Source organism: Mobula hypostoma, chromosome 23, assembly GCF_963921235.1.
Source record: "Mobula hypostoma chromosome 23, sMobHyp1.1, whole genome shotgun sequence".
NCBI classification, from domain to species: domain Eukaryota; kingdom Metazoa; phylum Chordata; class Chondrichthyes; order Myliobatiformes; family Myliobatidae; genus Mobula; species Mobula hypostoma.
The window spans coordinates 4,339,848-4,367,541 of record NC_086119.1 but is presented as its reverse complement, the minus strand read 5'-3'; the positions used below and the strand labels follow the sequence as shown (position 1 = coordinate 4,367,541).

General features: G+C 47.1%; 1 protein-coding gene across 5 annotated transcripts in view; it reads right to left on the bottom strand.

Annotated features, from left to right (window-relative positions):
* Positions 1-21,614, bottom strand: part of LOC134336945 (bridge-like lipid transfer protein family member 2) — a 117,843-nt gene extending 96,229 nt beyond the window's left edge. For all 5 annotated transcript variants that reach the window (XM_063031642.1, XM_063031645.1, XM_063031646.1 and 2 more), the window contains exons 1-3: positions 21,492-21,614; positions 3,573-3,699; positions 2,987-3,036 (exon numbers count right to left, since the gene is read on the bottom strand). In XM_063031642.1, coding sequence (XP_062887712.1) covers positions 2,987-3,036; positions 3,573-3,699; positions 21,492-21,556 — 242 coding nt within the window. In that variant the 5' untranslated portion in view covers positions 21,557-21,614. The remainder of the gene's footprint in view (positions 1-2,986; positions 3,037-3,572; positions 3,700-21,491) is intronic.
* Between the last annotated feature and the right edge of the window lie 6,080 nt (positions 21,615-27,694).

Here is a 27,694-nt window from a genome sequence, read left to right as displayed (position 1 = left end):
TTTATTCCCCCTCCCGCCACCATGGGGATAGTGTGTTCTGTTCTGGTTGTCTCATTATAGGAAGGATGTGGAAGCTTTAGGGAGGGGGCACAGGAGATTCATCAGGATGCTGCCTGGATTAGTGTGTATAAGGATAGGTTGAGTGAGCTAGGGATTTTCTCTTTGGAGTGAAGGATGGGAGGTCACTTGTTAAAGGGTATAAAATGATAACAGGCATAGATTGGGTGGACAGCTAGAGATGCTGTCCCCAAGTTGAAAATGGCTAATATGAGGGGGCATAATTTTAAGGAGATTGGAAGGGTATCAGACATTTTTTTAAATTTACGGAGTGGTGGGTGTATGGAACACAATACAAGGGGTGGTTGTAAAGGCATATGCATTAGGGACATTTAAGAAACCTTTACATAGCCACATGGATGATACAAAAATGGAGGGTTTTGTAGAAAGGAAAGGTTACATCGATCTTAGAGTAGGTTAAAAGGTCAACATAACATTGTAGGCCAAGGGCCTGTACTGTTCTATGTTTTATCCCACTAGTTTCATGGTTATTGCTTCCAGTTTATTTAGTTACTGCCATAGGATAGGACCTATCTCCTGATCAATCAAAAAGGTTAGCATATTGTGGGCTGAATGCCCTGTATTGTACTGTTCTATGGTCTCATTCCCATCATCTCTCCCAGATTCGTAGGAGCTGTCTACCATGACTACCCCAAGAATCACCATAGGGGAAGGCACACCACTACAATACTGGAACAAGATACAAACAGGTGGAGAAACACAGCGGACCAGGCAGCAGATGTGGAGGCAGAGGGATGGGTGTCATTTTGAGTTGACATTAATCAGATCTGCTGAATTCCACCAGCAGTTTGATTTGTTTGCCCCAGATCCCAGCACCCGCGGTCTCTTGTGTCTTCTTAGAAGTTTGTGAAGATCCAGCATGCCATCTAAAACTTAGACAAATTTTGAAAGACGTGTGGTGGACAGTATAGTGACTGGTTGCATCATGACCTAATATGGAAATACCAATGCCCTTTAATGGAAAATCCTACAAAAGTAGTGGATACAACCCAGTCCATCAAGGGTAAAGCCCTCCCTCCCATTGAGCACATCTATGAAAATGCTGTCACAGGAAAGCAGCATTCATCTCATCAGGGACCCCCACCATTTAGGCCATGCTGTCTTCTCACTGCTGCTACCAGGAAGAAGGTACAGGAGCCTCAGGACTCACACCAGCAGGTTCCGGATCAGTTATTACCCCTCAACCATCAGGCTCCTGAACCAGTGGGGATAACTTCACTCAACATCACTCACCCCATCACTGAACTGTTCCCACAACCTATGGATTTGCTTTCAAGGAGTCTTCATCTCATGTTCTCAATATTTATTGTAAATTTATTTATTATTATTTCTTTCTTTTTTGTATTTGCACAGTTTGTCCGCTTTTGCACACTGGTTGTTTGCTCTGTTGGGTGTGGTCTTTCATTGATTCTACTGTGTCTCTTGTATTTACTGTGATTGCCCACAGGAAAATTAAACTCAGGGTTGCAAATGGTGAGATATATGTACAGTACTTTGATAATAAATTTACTTTGAACTTGATCTTTGAAATACTGTACTGGATTCGAGAGGCCTGGATCTGCGACATGTTCAATTATTACCATGATTACTGGGAGAGTATCAACAAGGTGATCCTGAACCCTACAGACTGTTGTAAAAACCCATCAGGTTCATTAATAACATCTTCATGAAAACCACCCACCCCCCACCATCCAGGCTATACTCCCTTCTCACTACTTTGACAAACATCTATTGATACACAGTGGAAAGTATCCTAACTTATGGCATGCTCAGGAATGGAAAAGTTTACAGAAAGTGGTGGATACAGCCCAGTCCATCACAGAAAAAGCCCTCCCCACCATTCAGTATAGTTACATGGAGCACTGCCACACGTAAGCAGCTTCCATCAAAGACTCCCACCATCTATGCCATGCCTTCTTCTCTCTACTACATTGGGAAGGTGGCTGTAGAGCCAGTTAAACTCATTCTAACAGGAGCCTTAGGTTCCACACCAGCTGGTTCAGGAACCCCTCAATCATCAGGCTCTTGAACCAGCATGGATAACGTCACTCCCCGTATTTCTGAAATGATTCTACAGCCTACAAATTCACTTGTGAAAGATTCTTCACAACTCATGTTCTCAGTATTATTTTTTCATTTGCACATTTTCTCTTCTTTTGCACATTGGTTGTTTGTCAGTCTTTGTTTACGCATAGTGCTTTTGTAAATTGTCTTCCTTTATTTTTCTGTGAATGCCTGTAAGAAAATGAATCTCAACTAGTATATAGTGACATATCTGTACTTCATTAATAAAGTTACTTTTAACATTGAATCTGCCATTCTTACCTAGAATGTTCAAGTTCAAAGTAAATTTATTATCAAAATACATATAGTCTATGTCTTCATATACAACCCTCAGATTCATTTACTTGCAGACAGTCATAGTAACTAGAATAAAGCACAATAGAATCAATGAAAAACTGCACACAATTTAGATGGACAATACAACCAATATGCAAAATAAAAACAAACTGTGCAAATACAAAAAGTAATAATAATAAATAAACAATAAATATCGAGAACACAAATTATAGAATCATTAAAAGTGGGTCTATACTGTAGATTGTGAAATCAGTTCAGTGTTGGGGAGAGTAAAGTTCAGGAACCTGATGGTTGTAGGGTTATAACTGTTCCTGAACCGGCTGCTGTGGGACCTAAGGCTTCTGTTACAATGGGTTTAACTATGACTCTAGACCAGTCAATGTAATTCACTACAACTTCTCCAATTTCGTCTGACCTACCTGCGGAACTCACAGAAAATTAGATTCTGACTTTAGGCACCTGTCCTGCTAGTGCTGCATACATCCCAGGATTAAGGAGAGGAAAAAGTTGTGCCTGGAGGACATGTGCAGAGGAAAACAATACTCACGGTAACTCATGGTTCAGCAGCTTGCAGGAGACCCAGACTTTGTCCACTTCCTACAATGAAGTGAAGGGTGTTACAGAGCAAGAATTACCGTCACTTTGTGGCAACAACACACATCAACACTGGGCGCATCACGACATGCAACTGAACTCAACCTCACACAGGCAGCTTGTAGAAGGAGGAGAGTAAAAAACCAGAGTAATGAGTGTGGCACAGTCAATGAACATGAAGGAGAGAGTGTTACATCAGCAGATCAGGCAACATCTATGAAAATCAATAAACAGTGTGGAGGGTCTAGAGATAAAAGTCTTCAAGCATGGCGATCTGCTGAGATCAAAGGTTCCAGGACACCACTGTCTGAGGATGGGAACCCATCAGGGTTTCCCACACAGCATTGCTACTGTGGTGTGGAGGTGACAGAGGGGCAGAGTACAGTCACACACGGTGCTCCTACGCACTGTGAGATGAGCCCTCGGGCAGGTGGAGATCACCAGGCACTGACCACACTTGGGATCAGCACTAACACTCACTCATCCACGTATATGGTGATCAGACACATGCAACAGTTAGAGGCAGAATTCACACTCACCATGGTCCCTTGTGAGGAGATGGTGACACTGATGTTATGCAGCGAGAGAAGGCCAACAGAGCCGATCTTGACGTCTGCGTTCAGCCAGTTGTGGATAAGCTGAGTAATGATACGGGACAGCAGCCATCTGTAGGGTACATGTGGGGTCAGTTACATCACAGCAACACCAGGGACAGATCACTCGCTGTACAATGCATGGGGTGCAGCGCCGGCAGGGATAGGTCAGTTGATGTACAACACCTGGGGTGCGGTGCTGAGTCAGTTGCTGTACAAAGCCTGGGGTACAATACTGGTGGGAACGGATCTGTCACTATATAACACCGGGCTACAGTACCAGTGGGGACGGGTCTGTCACTGTATAACACCAGGGTACGGTACTGGTGGGTCTGTTACTGTATAACACCCGGGTACGGTACCAGTGGGGACGGGTCTGTCACTGTATAACACCAGGGTACGGTACCGGTGGGGATGGGTCTGTCACTGTATAACACCGGGGTACGGTACCAGTGGGGACAGGTCTGTCACTGTATAACACCGGGGTACGGTACCAGTGGGGACAGGTCTGTCACTGTGTAACACCAGGGTACGGTACTGGTGGGTCTGTTACTGTATAACACCCGGGTACGGTACCAGTGGGGACGGGTCTGTCACTGTATAACACCAGGGTACGGTACTGGTGGGTCTGTTACTGTATAACACCCGGGTACGGTACCAGTGGGGACGGGTCTGTCACTGTATAACACCGGGGTACGGTACCAGTGGGGACAGGTCTGTCACTGTATAACACCAGGGTACGGTACCGGTGGGGACGGGTCTGTCACTGTATAACAGTGGGGTACAGTACTGGTGGGGACGGGTCTGTCACTGTATAACACCAGGGTACAGTACTGGTGGGGACGGGTCTGTCACTGTATAACACCGGGGTATGGTACCAGTGGGGACGGGTCTGTCACTGTACAACACCAGGGTATGGTACCGACGGGGATGGGTCTGTCACTGTATAATACTGGGGTACAGTACCAGTGGAGACAGGTCTGTCACTGTATAACAATGGAGTACGGTACCGGTGGGGACGGGTCTGTCACTGTATAACACTGGGGTACGGTACCAGTGGGGTCAGGTCTGTCACTGTATAACACTGGGGTATGGTACCGATGGGGATGGGTCTGTCACTGTATAACACCGGGGTACGGTACTGGTGGGGACGGGTCTGTCACTGTATAACACCAGGGTACAGTACTGGTGGGGACGGGTCTGTCACTGTATAACACCGGGGTATGGTACCAGTGGGGACGGGTCTGTCACTGTACAACACCAGGGTATGGTACCGACGGGGATGGGTCTGTCACTGTATAATACTGGGGTACAGTACCAGTGGAGACAGGTCTGTCACTGTATAACACTGGGGTACGGTACCAGTGGGGTCAGGTCTGTCACTGTATAACACTGGGGTACAGTACCAGTGGGGACAGGTCTGTCACTGTATAACAATGGAGTACGGTACCGGTGGGGACGGGTCTGTCACTGTATAACACTGGGGTACGGTACCAGTGGGGTCAGGTCTGTCACTGTATAACACTGGGGTATGGTACCGATGGGGATGGGTCTGTCACTGTATAACACCGGGGTACGGTACCGGTGGGGACGGGTCTGTCACTGTATAACACCAGGGTACGGTACCAGTGGGGACAGGTCTGTCACTGTATAACACCGGGGTACGGTACCAGTGGGGACAGGTCTGTCACTGTGTAACACCAGGGTACGGTACTGGTGGGTCTGTTACTGTATAACACCTGGGTACGGTACCAGTGGGGACGGGTCTGTCACTGTATAACACCAGGGTACGGTACTGGTGCGTCTGTTACTGTATAACACCCGGGTACGGTACCAGTGGGGACGGGTCTGTCACTGTATAACACCGGGGTACGGTACCAGTGGGGACAGGTCTGTCACTGTATAACACCAGGGTACGGTACCGGTGGGGACGGGTCTGTCACTGTATAACAGTGGGGTACAGTACTGGTGGGGACGGGTCTGTCACTGTATAACACCAGGGTACAGTACTGGTGGGGACGGGTCTGTCACTGTATAACACCGGGGTATGGTACCAGTGGGGACGGGTCTGTCACTGTACAACACCAGGGTATGGTACCGACGGGGATGGGTCTGTCACTGTATAATACTGGGGTACAGTACCAGTGGAGACAGGTCTGTCACTGTATAACAATGGAGTACGGTACCGGTGGGGACGGGTCTGTCACTGTATAACACTGGGGTACAGTACCAGTGGGGTCAGGTCTGTCACTGTATAACACTGGGGTATGGTACCGATGGGGATGGGTCTGTCACTGTATAACACCGGGGTACGGTACCGGTGGGGACGGGTCTGTCACTGTATAACACCAGGGTACGGTACCAGTGGGGATGGGTCTGTCACTGTATAACACCGGGGTACGGTACCAGTGGGGATGGGTCTGTCACTGTATAACACCGGGCTACAGTACCAGTGGGGACGGGTCTGTCACTGTATAACACCAGGGTACGGTACTGGTGGGGACGGGTCTGTCACTGTACAACACCAGGGTATGGTACCGATGGGGATGGGTCTGTTACTGTTGAACACTGGGATACATACGGTACCAGTGGGGATGGGTCTGTCACTGTATAACAGTGGGGTACAGTACCAGTGGGGACAGGTCTGTCACTGTATAACAATGGGGTACAGTACTGGTGGGGACGGGTCTGTCACTGTATAACACCAAGGTACAGTACTGGTGGGGACGGGTCTGTCACTGTATAACACCGGGGTACGGTACCAGTGGGGACGGGTCTGTCACTGTACAACACCAGGGTATGGTACCGATGGGGACGGGTCTGTCACTGTATAACACCGGGGTACGGTACCAGTGGGGACGGGTCTGTCACTGTACAACACCAGGGTATGGTACCGGTGGGGACAGGTCTGTCACTGTATAACAATGGGGTACGGTACCGGTGGGGACGGGTCTGTCACTGTATAACACTGGGGTACGGTACCGATGGGGATGGGTCTGTCACTGTATAACACCAGGGTACAGTACCAGTGGGGTCGGGTCTGTCACTATATAACACTGGGGAACGGTACTAATGAGGACGGGTCTGTCACTGTATAACACTGGGGTATGGTACTGGTGGGGTCGGGTCCGTCACTGATCAACACTGGGGAACGCTACTAATGAGGACGGGTCTGTCACTGTATAACACTGGGGTATGGTACTGATGGGGATGGGTCTGTTACTGTAGAACACTGGAATACGTACGGTACAGTGGGGACGGGTCTGGCACTGTATAATGCCAGAGTATGGTACCAGTGCAGATAGGTCTCTCATAGCAACTATCGAGAGAAACAAACATTCACAACCAAGATCATAGAAAGATTGTCCATGCACTTTCTGAGGTTTCTTGGTACAGAAACACACTGGTTCAGATTTATTTATCACATGTACATGGAGACATAAAGCAAAATGTGTCATTAACATCAACAACTAACACACCTCAGGATGTACTGGTGGCAGCCCACAAGTGTTCTCACACAATCTGGTGCCAACATCGCATGCCCACAATGTTCAGCAGAGTAACACAGAACACAACAAACTATAGAACAACAAAACAAGCCCCTGTCCTCCACCCCACCCATACACAGATAGTCCTCCAACTCCAGGACAGGCCTCTGGTCTCTGGTCTAGATGAGAAGACACCTACTTCACAGATTGTGACGAGCTTCTGAAAGGTGCTCCAGAGATACAAGCCTTTACTTTACACAACATGATTTTGCAATGTTAGAGGTGTTGCTCCCAGACTGAGAAGGTGAAGACAACCGACTGCGCATCTACCTGCCAAAGCCCAGCAGAGCACCGTGGACAACACCCAGAGAAGACCCAGGGAAACTGAACTGACCTACAGCCCAGGATACAACTGGAGGTCTAAGCTCTCCAGTTCAATTTTATCAACTCTCCAGTCATCATAGACTCACCCTCACTACTGAGCCGGTGGGAAGGGCTCTGGTTAAGCTCAGACATGGCAAAGCATTGGCACTGGATGGTGTGAACCCCGAGGTTCCAAAGGAATGTGCTGAGTTCTCCGGCGCATCTTCATTCTGAGTCTCTGCCTGGAAAGCGTCCTGACTGTGTGGAAAACATCATGTGTGGTCCCTGTACTCAAGGGCCAACCAAAAGACTTGAATGTCTACTGTCCAGTAGCCCTGACTTCACACATCATGAAGACCTTACAACAGCCTTTCTCAACCTTTTTGCCCTGAAGGAAACTTTGAAATAATTTTCAGGTCTCAGGGAACCCCTGAATAAAAATTATTGTATCTACAGCTCACGGTAGGTAAGCGTGACTAGTAAGTTGTAGATATAATAATCCAAAAATAATTGTCAGTGCTCTTTTGAGTAGAGAATGAATATTTAGCCAACCTTTCTTGAAAAAGTTAGTTAAGCTTAGCTTGCCTTTTTTGAAATTAATCTTTCTTTCCCTTTCATAAATTTTAAAAACTCATAAGGAAAATATAATAAATTTCTGTTAAATAACTGACTTAAGCCAAAATGGGATTTAATTTTTCTAAAGGTAAGCTCTGTAGATTTAATTTAAATAAAGGTTGTAAACTGATTTTAATTAATGCTATTTCAACATGAAAATTTATTGACAATATTGAATAGTAACGTTAGTAAAACCATAAGCCAAAGTAATATGAATTAAAATATAGCCAAAGACACAATTTTATACAAGATTTAAAAAAAAACATTTTCTTACTAAGTGACATGATCAGGCTCAAATATAGGCCTAGCATGTGAAAACCGTGCTTGCTTTTGCTACACAAATACTCAATTCTGGGTCAAACTTGAGATAAGCACACATAAATTTCACCTTCAACTGAAATTAGATGATCTCCATCCTTGCTCTTGACGCTTGTTAAACAAGAAAAGGCTTGCTCACACACGCAAGAAGTTGAAAACTGCAGCAAAATGTTCATTGCTTTTCTGTAAATGGCAGAATACTTTTCTTTCACAGAAATACAGAACTTGTCCAGGAGCAAGTCAGTAAATCTTGAGTGCACGATCAGACTGCAACTCACAAAGTTCTTCCTCTTCTCTCAAAGTCAAGTTCTCAGGCTGAGTGAAGATTCAGAGGAAGGGTTTCTCACGCAGTCATACACTTGTGTTGAAAGGGAGGAAAAATACTGTTTGATTTTGTTCTGCAATTCTTCCAGGTGACTTTCTGATCCTTCCTCATTCTCAAGCCCAAGCAGCAGTGGGAACACTTCAAGAATTCTTCCAGCAACATGATTTTTCCAAAAATTTAGTTTCTTTTCAAATACAAGAATTTTGTCACTTGAAGTCAAAACATTTTCTCCAGGGCCTCGTAGAGACTTGTTCAGCTGGTTCATATGATGAAAAATGTCCGCTAAGTAGGCTAGTTTCCCCAGCCATTTTTCATCTTCAAAGCACTCAGCAAAATGTGGCCTACTATTTTCTTGAAAGTACTCCTGTATTTCACTTTTCAGCTCAAACACCCTGTTGAGAACTCTCCCTTTTCTAAGCCACCAGATTTCTGTGTGTAGCAGGATTGGTGTGCTCTTTGTCCAGATTTTCAGTTTTTTTTTTAAACATTCTAGAGTGAACTGGTCTTTGTTTAATAAAGTTAACCATTTTTGTAGCATCATCCAGAACTTTTCATTTTATCTCCATAAGTTTTTGACATCAGCACCTCTGTGAAGAAAGCAGTGTGTTGTGACAATATCAGGATTTTCTTTCTTAATAAGAGAAACCAAGTCTCTCATGGAGCCGACCATTGATGGGACACCATCAGTACAGATACCAACACAGTTCCTCCAACTCAGACCTTTTTGTTTCCAGATATGAAGACAAAATATTAAATATATCATGGCCTTTGCTTGCTTCTGGCAACTCTTTGCAACAGAAAAGGTTTTCTTGACTTTCACCATCATTTACAAATGTTACAAATGTTTCAACATGACAGTTATTGGTGAAATCTGTTGATTCCTCAATCCGGATAGAGAAGCTGTTGATTTTCAGTTTATCACATAAAACCTCTTCAGCATCATGTGGCCCGTCATCAACACATTGAATTATCGTACTGTTTAAGAGTGGCCCCTTTCTCGCCGAACAAAAACCATGCAAGAGCCCATTCTCAAGCTGCTATATGTGCTCCTTTCACACACACAGAGGACGTGCTGCAGGCTGCAGTCACAGTTCACCACGGCTGTAGGGGCTTTCAAGTTCTAAGGAAACCAATGATCCTCCATCAGATGCCCTCTCGTGGCATTTACAACCCACCTCGGTCACCTTTGACGACCACCCTCTCACCATGGTCAAGCAGTTCACCCATGAGCAGCGTGATCTCCAACAACGCTACGGTAGTAAGGGACATTGAAAATCAACTCGCCAGAGCCAACAGTGCCTTCAGGCGCCTCCAGAAAGGTGTGTGGAAGAACCACCAGCTGCGTCTGTCCACAAAAACCCAGGTGTAAAGGGCTGCCGTCGTCACAACACTGCTATACAGCTCCAAAGCCTGGTTCTTGTACTGCAAGCAAATCCAATCGTTTGAGCACCTCCATCAGTGCTGCCTCCACTCCATCATTCATATCAGCTGGCAGGATCCTGGAGAAGGCTCAGCTTCCAAGTATTGGAGCCTCCAACAGGATCCCACCACTAAGCACATCTTTCCCTCCCCACCTCTCTCTGCATTCCGCAGGGATTGCTCTCTACGCGACTCCCTTGACAATTCATCCCCCCCATCCCTCCCCACTGATCTCCCTCCTGGCACTTATCCGTGTAAGCGGAACAAGTGCTACACATGCCCTTACACTTCCTCCCTTACCACCATTCAGGGCCCCAAACAGTCCTTCCAGGTGAGGCAACACTTCACCTGTGAGTCGGCTGGGGTGATATACTGCGTCCGGTGCTCCCAATGTGGCCTTTTATATATTGGCGAGACCCGACACAGACTGGGAGACTGCTTTGCTGAACACCTACGCTCTGTCCGCCAGAGAAAGCAGGATCTCCCAGTGGCCACACATTTTAATTCCACATCCCATTCCCATTCTGACATGTGTATCCATGGCCTCCTCTACTGTAAAGATGAAGCCACACTCAGGTTGGAGGAACAACACCTTATATTCCGTCTGGGTAGCCTCCAACCTGATGGCATGAACATCGACTTCTCTAACTTCCGCTAATGCCCCACCTCCCCCTCGTACCCCATCTGTTACTTACTTTTATACACACATTCTTTCTCTCACTCTCCTTTTTCTCCCTCTGTCCCTCCGAATATACCCCTTGCCCATCCTCTGGGTCCCCCCACCCCCCCTTGTCTTTCTTCCCGGACCTCCTGTCCCATGATCCTCTCGTATCCCTTTTGCCAATCACCTGTCCAGCTCTTGGCTCCATCCCTCCCCCTCCTGTCTTCTCCTATCATTCTGGATCTCCTCCTCCCCCTCCAACTTTCAAATCCCTTACTCACTCTTCCTTCAGTTAGTCCTGACGAAGGGTCTCGGCCTGAAACATCGACTGCACCTCTTCCTAGAGATGCTGCCTGGCCTGCTGTGTTCACCAGCAACTTTTATGTGTGTTGCTTGAATTTCCAGCATCTGCTGAATTCCTGTTGTTTGGAGTCACTTTGCTGCTCAGGCAGCTCCGATGGTCAAGCCAAGTTTCTCACATGGACTACTCCAGGTTACCAAAAGCAGTACTCTATGGAGAACTCAGGGCAAGAGAGACCGTGGTGTGAAGAATTTTGAGGAATCCAGAAGAGCAACTGCTGAAGAGAAGAGGAGATGCAGGAAGGGTCCTACTATCCAAGTGCATCCCAGCTGTTCCCGTGTCCCTACCGCTCCAGAGCCTGCAGATCCAGAATTGGCCCCTACAGTCACCAACCATTGCGTCGTCGCTCCTGAGGGCTTTTCACAAGCGAAAAACCAGCCATCATCATCACAGAGCATGAAACCTTTTCAATTTCTCATACTGCATCTTGTCCTAGAATTTGACTCACTATAATTTTACATGCTGCATTATTAGGTTCTCACCAACTGCGTGAGCTTTCCTTTTCTGTGTAATAGATTCTGCTACTAAATGGCTTAATTATTGGACCTTATTACTGACTGAGTTTATTAACAAAAACTTTACTCTGTTTTGAGATTCCAATAGCCGTTAAAATAGTCAGCACTTTTATGTGTCATGTGGCTGTGATTTGTAGGTAAGTGTCTTTTCAATTTTGCTGGAGCAATTGCTGCATTTGCAAGTTATTTGCTACAGACCAGGCACAATGGAATAGGACAACTTGGATCACGGGTCCATGTAAAACTCTCTGATAAGTAGCTTTCATTGCAAAGACGGACTTCCTTTGTATCTGTTGTTGCACGTGTGCAGCAAAATGACTCAGAAGAATGAAATTCAAAAATCCCCACACTGGACTGTCAGACATGTCTGTAAAACACAGGGGTTAATAAAATATAAAAATGGGCAAGTCCATTCAATGCTTGAAAAACACACTTCACGCTCCTCATTAGCCTACCGTCTTCCCCTTTGTGCGATACAGTGCTTGCCAATTATCAACAGCCTCACCTATGTCGCGTCAAAAACTGAGAATGGATCCAAACAAATAAACGCTGTCCAAATGCGGACTGCAATATTGGGCTGAGATTGCTAACAGGTCTGCTTGGTCACAGCTCATTTGGATAAGTGGGGCAGCTCTGTGAGGATCATGTTTCTTGACTTCTCAAGTGCCTTCAATACCATACAGCCCTCATTGCTGGGGGGAAAGCTCCATTCAAACCAGGTTGGCATTTCCATTGTATCCTGGATAATGGACTCCCTAACTGGCAGACCACAGTCTGTGCGGTTTCAGAACTGTGTGTCAGACATGGCTATAAGCAGCACTGGAGCCCCATAGAGGACTGCATTAGCTCCCTTCCTGTTTACCCTGTATACCTCGGACTTTAGATACAATACAGAGTCATGTCATCTGCAGAAATTTTCTGATGACTCAGCAATAATTGGGTGCATAAAGGGAGGATGAATACAGGGCCCCTGGGGGAGGACTTTGTCAAATGGTGCAAGCTGAATAATCTGCAGCTCAACATCAGTAAAAGCAAAGAGATGGTGATGGACTTCAGAAAAACTGCTCCCTGTTACCACTGACGGTGAGGACCTACAAGTACTTAGAGGTGCACCTGAATGACAGACTTGAGTGGATCACCAACACAAAGGTCGAGTACAAGAAGGGCCAAAAATCATTTCTACTTCCTGAGGATACTTAGGAATATGCAGGCCTCTCCTTCACATGTTCTACCAGTCTGTTGTCACCAGATTAATCTTCTATACAGTGGTGTGCTGGGGCAATGACATCAACACAGATGATGCCAGCAGGCTCAATAAACTGATTAGAAAGGCTGGCTCTGCTTTAGGGGTCAAACCGGACACACTGGAAGCCGTGGTAGAACAAAGGCCACTACAGGACATTTCTGGACAATGTTTCTTACCCACTGCATTCCCACTTGGCTGAACAGAGGAGCACTTTTCGTAACAGACTAAGACAACTGCACTGCTCCAGAGCGCTATATGAGGTCATTCTTACCCTTGGACATTAGGATCTATAATGAACCAACCAATAGATGGAGAAGTGATGCCGCCCCCCTCCCCCCCCGTTAGACTGTTTGAGATAACATATTATTTATTCTTTCTTACTTCTCTTCTAATATTTGTATACTTGTGCACTTGTAATGCAACTGTGACACTGTAACACCTTTGGGATCAATAAAGTATTTATCTATCTAAGTCAGTCAGTGAGATTCGTGGCCACACAATTCCACCAGACATGATAATTTCCACTGTCAGAATGGGCAAACGAAAGTTGTCCTTTCTCATCAGTAGAGTCAAAGGCATCGGGGTCTGATGCTGACTTCAGGGAAGCACAACCATGGCTTTTACCAAAGTCAGCATCAGACTGTCTCGTGGTTAACTACAGCCCCTATATTTTCCCTATCTTTTACCCTATAACTCCCAGATTCAAACAGGAAAAACATGTGTTTGATGCTGATTACCTATCAATACAATCAAAGGCACCCACAGGAACGCAATCAAATTAACTTTGACGTTATCTCAAGGACACATGACAAATGTTTTATCAACAACAAGCGATTTAATGAAGAGTGGAGAGGTTTTGTGTGGAAATTCCAAAGCTTGGGGCTGGGGCAAGTGCAAGCATGGAAAACAGCAATGAAGGGAATAAATTCAGGAAGGAAGAGACTGCAAATAGAAATATGCAGAAGTCTCAAGACGGGTATAGACTAGAGTAGGTTAAAAAGTTGAAATCACTGGGGTATAGTACTGGGGACGGATCTATCAATGTATTACATCAGGGTACAGTCCCAGTGGGGATGGGCCTGTCACTGTAAAACACTGGGGTACAATACCAGTGGGGGACAGGTCTTCTGTCACAGTATAACGCCAGGGTACGGTACTGGTGGGGTCGGGTCCATCACTGTTTAACACCAGGGTACAGTACAGGTGGGGACGGGTCAGTCACTGTAGAACACCGGGGGTACAGTACCGGTGGGGATGGGTCCATCACTGTAGGACACCGGGGGTACAGTACCAGTGGGGACAAGTAGGTCACTGTATAACACAGAGTTACAGTACCGGTGGAGATGGGCCTGTCACTGTATAACACTGGGGTACAATACCGGTGGGGGATAGGTCTGTTGTCACAGTATAACGCCAGGGTACGGTACTGGTGGGGTCGGGTCCATCACTGTTTAACACCAGGATACAGTACAGGTGGGGACTGGTCTGTCACGGTAGGACACCAGGGGTACAGTACCAGTGGGGATGGGCCTGTCACTGTATAACACAGAGTTACAGTACCGGTGGAGATGGGCCTGTCACTGTATAACACTGGGGTACAATACCGGTGGGGGATAGGTCTGCTGTCACAGTATAACGCCAGGGTACGGTACAGGTTGGGTCCATCACTGTGTAACACCAGGGCACATACGGTACTAATGGGGACAGGTCTGTCACTATATAACACAGGGTACGGTACCAGTGGGGACGGGTCTGTCACTGTATAACACCGGGGTATGGTACCAGTGGGGACGGGTCTGTCACTGTATAACACCGGGGTATGGTACCAGTGGGGACGGGTCTGTCACTGTATAACACCGGGGTATGGTACCAGTGGGGATGGGTCTGTCACTGTATAACACCGGGGTATGGTACCAGTGGGGATGGGTCTGTCACTGTATAACACTGGGGTACGGTACCGGTGAGGTTGGGTCTGTCACTGTATAACACCGGGGTACGGTACCGGCAGGGACAGGTCTGTCATTGTATAACACTGGGGTACGGTACCGGTGGGGACATGTCTATCACTGTATAACACCGAGGTATGGTACCGGTGGGGACGGGTCTGTGACTGTATAACACCAGGGTACAGTACTGGTCGGAATAGTTCTGTCACTCTATACGCCAGAGTACAGGTCTGTTCAGTGCAGTACTGAGGGAGTGCCCCAATGCAGATTGTGAATCTCTTGGTTTACACCTTAAATCAAAGCTCCACCAGCCCTCAGCTGAATGGAAAAGACTTCATAGCAACTATCAGGATGTGAAACATACCTGGATTGGTTGTGTTTCAGTGCCAAGCATAAAACACAGGACACCACAATAGCAACCAACAATTGACAAGACAATAGCACTGACAGCAATGAGCAAATGTCAATCAAACTTTCATAAATGTGAACATATGAACAAACTCAATCATTATCAACAGAACAAGGAGAGCAAGAAAGACCATTTAACGGATGTTGTGCAGCGACGGGTCAGGTATTACACCCTGATGAGTCTTGTTGAGAAGTTGGATAGCTACAGGAAACATGTTTTGGAGATGACTTGTAGTCCTGATGGTGATGGTGGGTCTCCCTGATGGCAATTTGGTGAATAGGTGACAGCTTGGATGGGTAGCAATTTTTTCAGCTCTTTTCCTTGCTCTGGTAATTAACAGATCTTTTGAAGTTGGTAGTTGACAGCCAATGATCTTCTCCACTGAGTGGACCATTTGCTACAACCTGGACTTGGAGAGGGAGGCGGCAGCAGGAAACCAAATGGTGATCCAGTTGGGCACAACACCATCAATGATGGCTGAGTGAAAATTCATCAGCATACACCCTGAGATGTGAAGTTTCCTAAGCTGACATAGGACGAACAATCTCTGCTGGGCTTTCCTAGTGATGAGCGTAACATACCTGTCCCACTTCAATGCATTGGTAATGGGGGTTCCCAGGAATCAGAATGACTGACCACATACTCAGCCTGGGAGGCAAGGTGGGAGCTGTTGGTGGAAGTCACCCCTCATTTCCAGTGTGATACTATTAAGCTCCAAGATGTTACGAGCACACCATGCTGAAACATGCTTTACCTCTCTTTGAGAGTTGGTCATATCATTATTAGAGATGAGTCGGACTACAATCATATCATCCATGAACTTCGAAGTTTTAATGGATTTATCTGTGGAAGTACCGTCATTTGTGTAGAGGACAGGAGGTGTGAAAGAACACAGCCCTGTGGAGAGTCTGTGCTTTTAGACATTGGATTGGATAATTAGAAGCCCAGCCTTATACACTGCTTCCTTCCTGTCAGGAAGTTGCATTCCACTGACAGATACTGTTATGTGCAGCTAGCTGGGCTAGCTTGCTGTGGAGCAACTCCGGAACAATAGTGTTGAAGGCAGAGCTAAAATCCACAAACTAGATCATCACACAGATGTTGGGGGAGTTCAAATGCTGAAGAATTTAATGAAGGCTCAAGTTAACTGCATCCTCAACTGAGCGATTTGCTTTGTAAGCAAACTGTAGTGGGTCAAGTTGAGAATATTGGTTCATTTAGATGAACCAACATTCTCAACTCAGATTATCGGGAGATTATCCCCGCACTGAGTGGGAGGGCTTATGTTACACAGACACACAGTGATTCGGATTTATTTATCACATGTACAGGGAAACAGAGTGAAATGTGTTGTCAACATTAACAACCAACACACCTCAGGATGTACTGGTGGCAGCCCACAAGTGTCCTCACACAATCTGGTGCCAACATCGCATGCCCACAATGTTCAGCAGAGTAACACAGAACACAACAAACTATAGAACAACAAAACAAGCCCCTGTCCTCCACCCCACCCATACACAGATAGTCCTCCAACTCCAGGACAGGCCTCTGGTCTCTGGTCTAGATGAGAAGACACCTACTTCACAGATTGTGACGAGCTTCTGAAAGGTGCTCCAGAGATACAAGCCTTTACTTTACACAACATGATTTTGCAATGTTAGAGGTGTTGCTCCCAGACTGAGAAGGTGAAGACAACCGACTGCGCATCTACCTGCCAAAGCCCAGCAGAGGAATGTGGCTGATTCCTCCGCAGAGTCACGTGGACAACACCCAGAGAAGACCCAGGGAAACTGAAATGATATACAGCCTAGGATACAACTGGAGGTCTAAGCTCTCCAGTTCAATTACTCAGATAGATTGGTCAGAAAGAACCATTGGCCACATATTTCCACCAGACAATAATTTCCGCTGTCAGAGTGGGCAAAGCTCTGACTTTGGAATGACATTCGGTTAGAAAGACATCCTTTCTCATCAGCAAAGTCACAGGCTGACGCGACTTCAGAAAAGCACAATCATGGCTTTTACCAAAGTCACCATCAGACTGTCTCGTGGTTAACTACAGCCACTATATTTTCCTATTTTCCCTAACTTTTTCCCTCTAACTCCTAGATTCTAACAGGAAAAACGTGTGTTTCATACTAATTACCTATCAATACAATCAAAGGCACCTCCACAGGCACGATATCAAACTAACTTTGACATTCCTCAAGGACACACGACAAATGTTTTATCAACAACAAGCGATTTAATGAGCAGCTGAGCAATTTAATGAGGAGTGGAGAGGTTTTGTGTGGAAATTCCATGCTTGGGGCTGGGGCAAGTATAAGCATGAACAACAGCAGTGAAGGGAATAAATTCAGGAAAGAAGAGACTGCAAATAAAAATACGCAGAAACCGCAGACGGGTATAGACTAGAGGAAGTTAAAGAGTTGAAATCACTTACTATAGTACTGGTGGGGACATATCACAGTGTAACTGAGGTACAGACCCAGTGTGGACGAGTCTGTTGCTGCGTAACACCGGGGTGCGATATTGGTGGGCTTGGGTCTGTTACTGTATAACACTGGGGTGCGGTACTGGTGGGTACAGGTCTGACACTATAGAACACCTTGGCACTGTAAAAGCGGGGATGGGACTGTCACTGCCCACTCAGTGGCCACTCTGTCAGGTATACCTGATCGTTAATGCAAATATCTAATCAGCCAGGCAACACACATCAAAGTTGCTGGTGAACGCAGCAGGCCAGGGCATCTCTAGGAAGAGGTACAGTCATTAGTCCTGACGAAGGGTCTCGGCCTGAAACGTTGACTGTACCTCTTCCTAGAGATGCTGCCTGGCCTGCTGCATTCACCAGCAACTTTGATGTGTGTTGCTTGAATTTCCAGCATCTGCAGAATTCCTGTTGTTTGCGTATCTAATCAGCCAATCATGTGATAACAAAATGCATAAAAACAAGCAGACATGATGAAGAGTTTCAGTTGTTTTTGAGATTGGGGAAGAAATGTGAACTAATTGACCGTGGAATGATTTTTGGTGCCAGAAGGATGTTTGACCATCTTAGAAACTGCTGAACTTCTGAGATTTTCAACACAACAGTCTCTAGAGTTTACAGGGAATAGTGTGAGAAAAAAACCCAGGGAGTGGCAGTGCTGTGGGTGAGAGGTCAGAGGAGACTGGCCAAACTGGTTCAAGCTGACAAGAGGGCAACAGTAACTCAAATAACCATGTGTTACAACAGTGATGTGCAGAAGAGCACCTCTGAAAGTGCAACACATCGAACTTTAAAGTGGATGGGCTGCAACAGCAGAAGACCACAAACGTACATATAGTGGCCACTTTATTAGATACAGGCTGGTTAAGGCCTCTGTCGGTCAGAGTTGACCATGGATATTGTGTCCTAGCTGTCTAGATACACAAACCTGGGCAGTACAATATGGAGAGCGAGCTGTTGCCCATGTAGGAAGATCCCCCTATCTACACAACTGACGAACCCAAAGGAATGGCAGAGTTTGGCACCAGCAGCATCGCAGGAGTTGCCAGTCAACATTGAACTCAATGTAAGACTGCCTTAGGGACTCCAGCTCTGGATTTTTCTCTCAGAGTTTACTCCGGAAGCTTTTCCCAAAGCAGAAGAGGTTTGAGATCAGAGTTCTCCTTCACTAGATGACCTGGCAACCACGGCTGATGAGCCCTATCTGCCTGAAGCGACTGGTTTTAAGGTGTCAGCAATCCACCTTTGCCAGTTCTCCTGTCAGTAGAAACAGTTCCAGCAGGCTTAGTAGCTAAGCCACACATGAAGGCCAGGAGCTGGACTGGTTGTCGGAGCATACCATTGGGAGGATTTCATAGGTAGTGGGAGCTTATCCCCATTACTAACCCTGGCTATAACATCCTTAAGGAACCTAGGGTTCCTAGGTACAGGAGGTAACAAATAAAATGGCCACTGAGCATATAACACTTTTCAGACAGCATGGGCTAGATGCCAACACTGTCTGTGTGAAACTATCCCCCTCCAGTCTCCTCCAAGCCCCTACATCTCATCTTCCATAGCTCTATCAGGTCAGCCCTGGCCTCTGCTCCAAGGAAAACAAGCCAGGCTTATCCAGTCTGAAATTGAAACTCAATGCCCCAGTGAACTGGCCTGTACACTCTTCCACTGCATGGTGGTGTAGAGGTAAGTGCAATCAATTTACAGCGCCAATGATCACCGACTGGGGTTCAATTCCCACCACTGTCTGTAAAGAGTTTGTACATTCTCTGTGACCACGTGGGTATCCTCCCACATTCCAAAGTTGTCCAGGTTGGGGTTGGTAAGTTGTGGGCATTCTATGTTGGCGCCAGAGGCATGGCAACACTTGCGGCCTGCCCCCAGCACAAGCTCAGATTGTGTAGGTTGTTGACACAAAATGCATTTCACTGTATGTTTTGAGTGTTACTTGATAAACAAAGCTAATCTTATCCTTCCATGACATGGCAACCAGACCTGCACACTGCAGGTATGGCAAACCAATGCTTCCAGCTCCATGGCAGATCTTAATTAGCACATCCACGCAGGAAGGCACAGGATTCGTAGACTTGAGCCCAACAGCAACATGCCCTCGGGCCCCAACCATTTACTGTAGATGCCCGAGCCTTGCCTGCTCTTCCAAATGCATCGTAAGTTCAAGTTTATTGTCATTTGACTGTACAAATATAGAACTAAACAAAACAACTTTCTTCCAGACCACAGTACATCACACACCACACATTAAGCAAAATATTACCACAAATTAGTTATTAAAATATAATTCAAAATGCATGTGAAGTGCTCAGCACAGGCAAACAGTAAGGAGCTCTGTCCTAACAATGAGACCTCGGCGGTGGCAGGGTAATCATTAGTCTCACATCCTGGGGGAAGAAGCTGTTACCCCGTCTGACAGTCCGAGACCTGACGCTCCTGTACCTCCTTCCCGACGGCAGTGGGTCAAAGAGATTGTGGGATGGGAGGCAGGGATCCAACAGTGCTTCGGGCCCTAACACACTGTACTTCAGAGGATTAATTTTACAATGCTTTACCCATTTTCTGGCTGACAGCCTTAGAGAACCTCATTTGCCGTCCACAACACCACAACCTTCCGCCCCACCTCAGAGAAGAACTTTTTGAGGGTTTAACCGTTGGTTCCCTCAACACAAACCCCAGAGTAGCAAACTACGGGGAACTGCGATGAGAACAGAGGGAAGGCGATGGGATTTGGGGGGATGTGGTGGTGGTGTAGGATGGGAGGGGAGGAGAGGGCAGCGAAACACAACAATAGCACAGCAAGGGGAACCTGCTGAGTACAGCAAAAACATCAAGGCTGATAAAATACTTCACAATTCTGGTCAATGCTTCACAATTCATCAGAAACTGACACAGCCAGCCCGTGCTCAGCAAGATCCCACAAAGAACAAGATGACATCAGCAAGATGAGTTAGGTTGGATGAACAATGTGACCAAGGACACAGGGGAGAGGGAACTTTTACATTCACTGAGAGCTGATGGAGCTCCCTCCTCATCCCTTCCACGGCGAGGAGCTCCCTCCTCACCTCCCCCTCCCATGGCGAGGAGCTCCCTCACCACCCCCTCCCATGGCGAGGAGCTGCCTCCTCACCATCCCCTCCCACTGCGAGGAGCTCCCTCCTCATTGCCACCTCCCACAGCCAGGAGCTCCCTCCTCACCACCCCTTCCATGGCGAGAAGCTCTCTCCTCATCACCCCTCCTACAGCAAGGAGCTCCCTCCTCACCGCCACCTGCCACGGCGAGGAGCTCCCTCCTCATCCCCTCCCATGGGGAGGAGCTCCCTCCTCATCCCCCACATGGGGAGGAGCTCCCTCCTGATCCGCCCTACCACACTGAGGAGCTCCGTCCTCACCATTCCCCCCCCCCACAACTGTGAGGAGATCCCTCCTCACCTCCCCCTCTGGGATAAGAAGCTCTTTCACCGCCCCGTCCCAGTGAAAAGCTCCCTCTAAGAATGATAAGCTTCCTCCTCACCGCCCCCACCTCAGCACGCTCCCTCAATACCAGTCCTTCCCCAGAGCGGCGCTCCCTCCGTGCCACTCCTCCAGCGCTCCCCTTTCCCGTTGGAATTGGCCTCAGGACCTCCGCCAACGCCAGGCCCCGCCCCCTTCATTACCATAATTTATGCGGTCTCCCCCCTGCGCGCGCGGACTCACCGGACCAACGGCAGCAGCGCGAGCACGACGACCACCAGCGCCAGGGCGCCAAACACCGGCACCATGGTCCCGGCCCGCTGGCAGGGTCAGGGGTCGCAACCCCGGCTGCCGGACGTGACGCAGAGCAGCGTGCGGCCGCCGGAAGCGTCCCGCTCGGAGCCGAGCCGCGGACACAGGAGAGCTGCCAGACAGGTATACAGGGGCTCGGCCTGTGTGGTACACAGGGGCGTGGCCAGACTGGACACATGGGCGGGGCCAGCCCAGGACACAGAGGCTGGGTCCTAGCCAGCTGGCCGTGCAAACTAAAGGGATTGGAGGGAAACAATGCTCGATTTAATGGCCAGCAGAGTGGCGATGGGCCGAATAGCCTAATTATGTTCCTATATCTAGTCTAGATCTAGATTCGAAACACCTCCGCCCAATCAGAAATCTGTACTGGGAACAAACTGCCGCTGTAAGAATAGATGGAGAAGTGGGTCAGTTTACGAAAATCAAGAGAGGTGTTAGACAAGAGTGTGATTTCTCCCCGATTTGTTTAATGTGTACAGTGAAACAACATTACAAAAAATAAGAGACATCTTGGGAATCAAGTTTGGTGGTGAAAGCATCAATAGTTTTAGATATGCGGATGACACTGTGCTAATTGCAAGTACAGAGGAAGAACTACAAAACTTAATTGATATAGTTGTTGAAGAAAGTGCAAAAATGGGTCTATCTATCAATTGCAAAAAGACAGAACTGTATGATGATATCCAACAAGAAGGAGAATCCTATCTGCAGGCTGAGAATAAACGGGGAAGACATAAAACAAGTACAGGACTTTTGCTACTTAGGAAGCTGGGTGACATCAGATGGCAGGTGCAATTTGGACATCAAAAGAATAGGGATGGCAAAAGACACCTTTACGAGAATGAAGAATATACTGACCAACACTAAACTAGGCATGACAACCCGACTCAGAGTACGGAAATGTTACATTTATCCAGTTATGTTATATGGCTCAGAATGTTGGACAATATCTAGTAACATGAGGAAATGAATTGAAGCAGCAGAGATGTGGTTTTTGAGGAGGATGCAAAGAATATCATGGATGAAATGAATATCTAATGAGGATGTCATGAACAGAGCAAACACAAAAAGAGAAATAATGTATGAGATCATGTAAAGACAACTTAACTTCATTGGACATGTGATTAGGAAAGAGGAGTTAGAATGCACAGTAATTATGGGAAAGATTGAAGGGAAGAAAGCAAGAGGAAGGCAAAGACAAATGATGATGGACACAGCAGCCAGAGAACTGGAAATTAATACCTATGAATTGATCCACTTGACCCGAAACAGGAGTGTGTGGGCCAAGGCAGTCAAAGCTCAAACTGGGTATGGCACCTGATGATGATGATGATATCTAATTGACCCTGGTTTCAATGGGCTGGGATACAACAGAGAGGCGAAGGCTGCTGGAAGCTTTACGAATGCAGCAGGCTTGTCCCGTCCCTTCTGTCTGCCTCAGTTCCTGTGTCACTTCCCTAGCCCCAGTGGGGACAAGGCCCTTCGATGGGCTGCTAGCTGGTGGGACTGGCTGTGTTGTGGAATGGAGGGTGGGGTGTTTGTAACACCAAAACACTGTGTCCTGTACGGTGTGAAGCTTCTGGAGTGTTGGTGAAGCTGCACACATCCAGGCAAGTGGAAAGTGTTCCACCTCCCTCCTGACCCCAGTGTTGTAGACTTTAGAAAATGACAAGGCGAGATACACTGGCACGATTCCAGCCTCTGTCCAGCTCCTGTATCTGGTGTTCCCAATCAATCCAGAATCATGGACATATATATATCATGGGACTCCTTCAGGGTTCCAGCCTCCCTGTCAGAGAAAACATCTCAAACTCAAACAGTAACGAAGTTGTGATGAAAATATTTTAAACCGTACTTTCTTCTTTTCTGATTCAGCAGCAAGAGGTATCCACAAAGGAGGCCCCGTACACATGTTGAAGGTTATAAGAAATTACTTTATTAGTTATATCAAGAATAAAATACAGAAAGAAGGTGATTGAAAAAGTAGTGAAAGAGACAAAATAAAACGTATTGGCCAATCACCAAACCACAATGTACCATCAGATTTCCGAACAGACCATGAACCCATGAACACTGCCTCACCATGCGCTCTCTTTGTGCACTACGTACTTATTATCCATATCTGGAATGGTAACTTACTATATAGTAAACTATATATACAACAATATGTATATATGTACAAACAACAAATAAACCTGATTCTGATTCTGCTGGAGTGAAGAGCAAGTGGCTGACAGTGTTTCCAGTCCCTCCCCTTTCCCTCTTTCTTTTTCCCTCTCTCCCCTTCTCCCTCTCTCTTTCTCCCTCTCCCTCTCTCCTCCTCCATCTCCCCCTCTTCCTCTCTCTCTCCCCTTCCCCTTCTCCCTCTACTTCTCCCTTTCTCTCTCTCTCCTCCCTCTCCTCCTCTCCCCCTCTCTCTCCTCCCTCTCTCTTTCCCTCTTCCTCCCTCTCTCTCTGTCTCACTTTCTCTCTATCTGCACTAGTCACAGCCCAGTCTAAGAGAAGATTCCCCTCCTCTTGCAAAAAGTAATTGTGCCTCCTAGACCACTTACTCTGATATTTTCCAGACAAATATATTTTTCTTGTTTAGGTTGCTTGTACTTTCTCAAACATTCCCACACCCCAGACAACACCATCTTAAAAGCATAGAACATTACAGCACAGTTACAGGCCCTTCAGCCCACAACATTGTGCTGACCTCATTCTAAGATCAGTCTTGCCCTTCCCTCCCTCATATCCCTCCATTCTCCAATCCTCCCTGTGCCTATCTAATAGTCTTTTAACTGTCCCTCGGTATCAGCCTCTACCACCACCCCTGGCAGCACATTCCACACACTCACCACTCTCTGTGTAAACAAACCTACGTCTGACATCCCCTCCCCTCATACTTCCCTCCAATCACCTTAAAATTATGCCCCCTACTGTTAGCCATTTTCACTCTGGGAAAAAGCCTGAAACCAGCCACTCAATCAATGTCTCTTATTGTCTTCTACCTCCTTTGTCTTATAAACTTCCATTTTGTGTTACGTTTTAGCGTATACCAAGGAGGGATCACCAGTGGCTCACTATAATCAAGTGTTTGAGGTACTGTATGATGCCGTCTCCAAACAAGGAACAGTCCGCCCCGAAGCATTTCTAACCATGGTCAGGGACTGCAACCAGGCTTGTGTGAAGAAATCCCTGCCCAATTACAATCAGCATTCAACCTGTAGCACCAGAGGTCCCAACACACCAGACCACTGTTAGGCTGTGATACGGAATGCCTCCCGTTCCAAGCCCAGACTGCATTTCGGGAAATCGGATCACTTGGCTGCCCTTCTCCTGCCTGCACACAGGCAGAGCAAGGCTCTAGAGATGAGGACAATAAGTAGGAGGTTGTGGAAGGCAGAGGAACGGCTACGGGATTGTTTCGAGTCGGTGGACTGGGCCGTGTTCAAGGACTCATTGGAGGATCTGAATGAATTCACCGCGGTTGTTACAGGCTTTATAAAAACAGTCACAGACGAGTGTGTCCCCACAAAATCATTCAGATCTTCCCCAATCAGGAGCCCTGGATGGACCATGAGCTCCACAGTCAGGGCCAGATCAGAGGCATTCCGGTCTGGAAAACAGGAAAGTTACAAGAAGTCCAGGTATGATCACCGGAAAGCCATTTCACAGGCAAAGTGGCAGTTCCAGACTAAACAAAGGATGCTGGACAGTTGTGGCAGGGCTTGAATATTATCACCTCTTATATAGTTAAATCAAGTGACATAGGTGACAGCAGGGCTTTGCTTCCACACGAGCTCAGTGCCTTCTATGTTCACTTTGACTATAAAAACATGGAGGAACCATCACAAACTCCCACAGCCCCTGATGATCCTCCGATTTCAGTCTCTGAGGCCGACGTGAAAGCACCCTTCAACAGGGTGAACCCATGAAAATCTTCTGGCCCAGACGGGGTGCCTGGCCAAGTACTACAGACCTGTGCTGATCAACCGGCTGGAGTCTTCACCGAGACCTTTAACCTCTCGCTTTGGCAGGATGAGGTACCCTCCTGCCTCCAGCAGCCTCCAATCATACCGGTGCTCAGGAAAGGCACGGTGACCTGCCTCAGTTACTATTTCCAGTGGCACTTACATCCACAGTGACAAAGTGCTTTGAGAGATTGGTCATGAAACATGTCAACTCTTGCCTGAGAAGAGACTTAATTTTACCTACCAGGGCAACAGGTCCACAGCAGAGGGCATCTCACTGGCTCTTCACTCAACCCTGGAACATCTGGACAGCAAAGATGCACACATCAGGATGCTCTTTATTGACTATAGCTCTGCATTCCATACCATCATCACCTCAAGACTAATCAATAAGCTCCAAGCCTTTGGCCTCAATACTTCCTTGTGCAACTGGATCCTCGATTTCCTCACTTGTAGACCCCACTCAGTCTGATTGGTAACAACATCTCCCCCACAATCACCATCAGCACAGGTGCACCACCAGTCTTTATGCCCAGCTGTCTGCTGTACCCACTTTACACTTATGACTGTGAGGCTAAACCATCAGGAGGAAGGTACAGGAGCCTCAGGACCCAAACCACCAGGTTCGGGAACGGTTATTACCCCTCAACCATCAGGCTCTTGAACCAAGGAGGATAACTTCACTCAACTTCACTTGCCCCATCACTGAAATTTTCCCACAACCTATAGACTCACTTTCAAAGACCATTCATCTCATGCTTTCAATATTTATTGCTTGTTTGTTTGTTTATTTGTTCACACTGTTTGTTGACTTTTGCACACCAGTTGGCACGGTCTTTCATTGATTCTGTTATGGTTATTATTCTATGCATTTATTGAGTCTACCCACAAGAAAACAAATCTCAGGGTTGTACATGGTGACATATGTGTCCTTTGATGATAAATTTACTTTGAGTTTTGAATGGAACTCGGTCGTTTTCACGTGCAGTCCCAACACTTCCCCAGAGTGAGTCACAAACTGCATTCAATTTCACCAGTCCCGCTGAAGGGTTTCAGCCTGAAACGTCGACTGTACTTTTTTCCATAGATGCTGCCTGGCCTGCTGAGTTCCTCCAGCATTTTGTGTGTGTTGCTCGGATTTCCAGCATCTGCAAATTTTCTGTTGTTTGTGTTTTTGGTTTCACCCTGACTTTCCACAAGTTACCCTCTGGACATTGGGTGGGAAGGAACCGGGAGTCAGATGTAGCGAGCTGCCCGGTGAGCGAAACCCCAGCAGACAGGATTTGGAGGGAGGGAGGTCTGGGCAGAGGTTCCCATCGTTTACCAACTTGCAGTGGGCTACCTCCCTGTGACTGTGTGAGTCCCACCCTCACCCCCCTCCTCCTGGTGGTCCATTTCCCACTCACATCCCAAAGACATCCAGGCATTAGCCTGGAACTGGAGCTTGTGACCCGATACAGTTCAACAGACAGGTCTGAATCACGTTTAGTGAGACGCGAAGGGATTAGAGGTGAGGTGGGGGGGGGATAACTTCTGTCTCCTGTGGGTGCTCAAGAAAACATAGCGGCTATGTTTCATTAGAGTTTGAGGAAACTTGGTCTGTCACCGAAGACTCTGGCAAATTTCTACATATGTACTGTGGGGAGCGTTCCGACTGACTGTATCACTGTCTGGTGTGGAGGGGCCACTGCACAGGATCGGAAAAAGCTGCAGAAAGTTGTAAATTCAGCCAGCCCCATCATGGGCACCAGCTTCCCCGGCATCCAGGATATTTTCAAAAGGCGATGCCGCTAAAAGTTGGCATCCATTATTAAAGATCCCTCCCACCACCCCCAACACACCCTCTTATTGGGACTCTTGAGGGAGTCACCAGGAAAGTGGATGAAGGCAATGCGGTGGATGTTGTCTACATGGACTTAAGTAAGGCATTTGTCAAGGTTCTGCATGGGAGGCTGGTGAAGAGAGTTCAGTTGCTCAGCATTAAAGATGAGCTAGTAAATTGGATTAGACATGGGCTTTGTGGGAGAAGCCAGGGAGTGGTAGTAGATGGTTGCCCCTCTGACTGGAGGCCTGTGACTAGTGGTGTCCCAGGGGATCAATGCCGGGTCTGTTGTTGGTCATTCATATCAACGATCTTGGATGATAATGTGGTTAACTGGATCAGCAGATGACACCAAG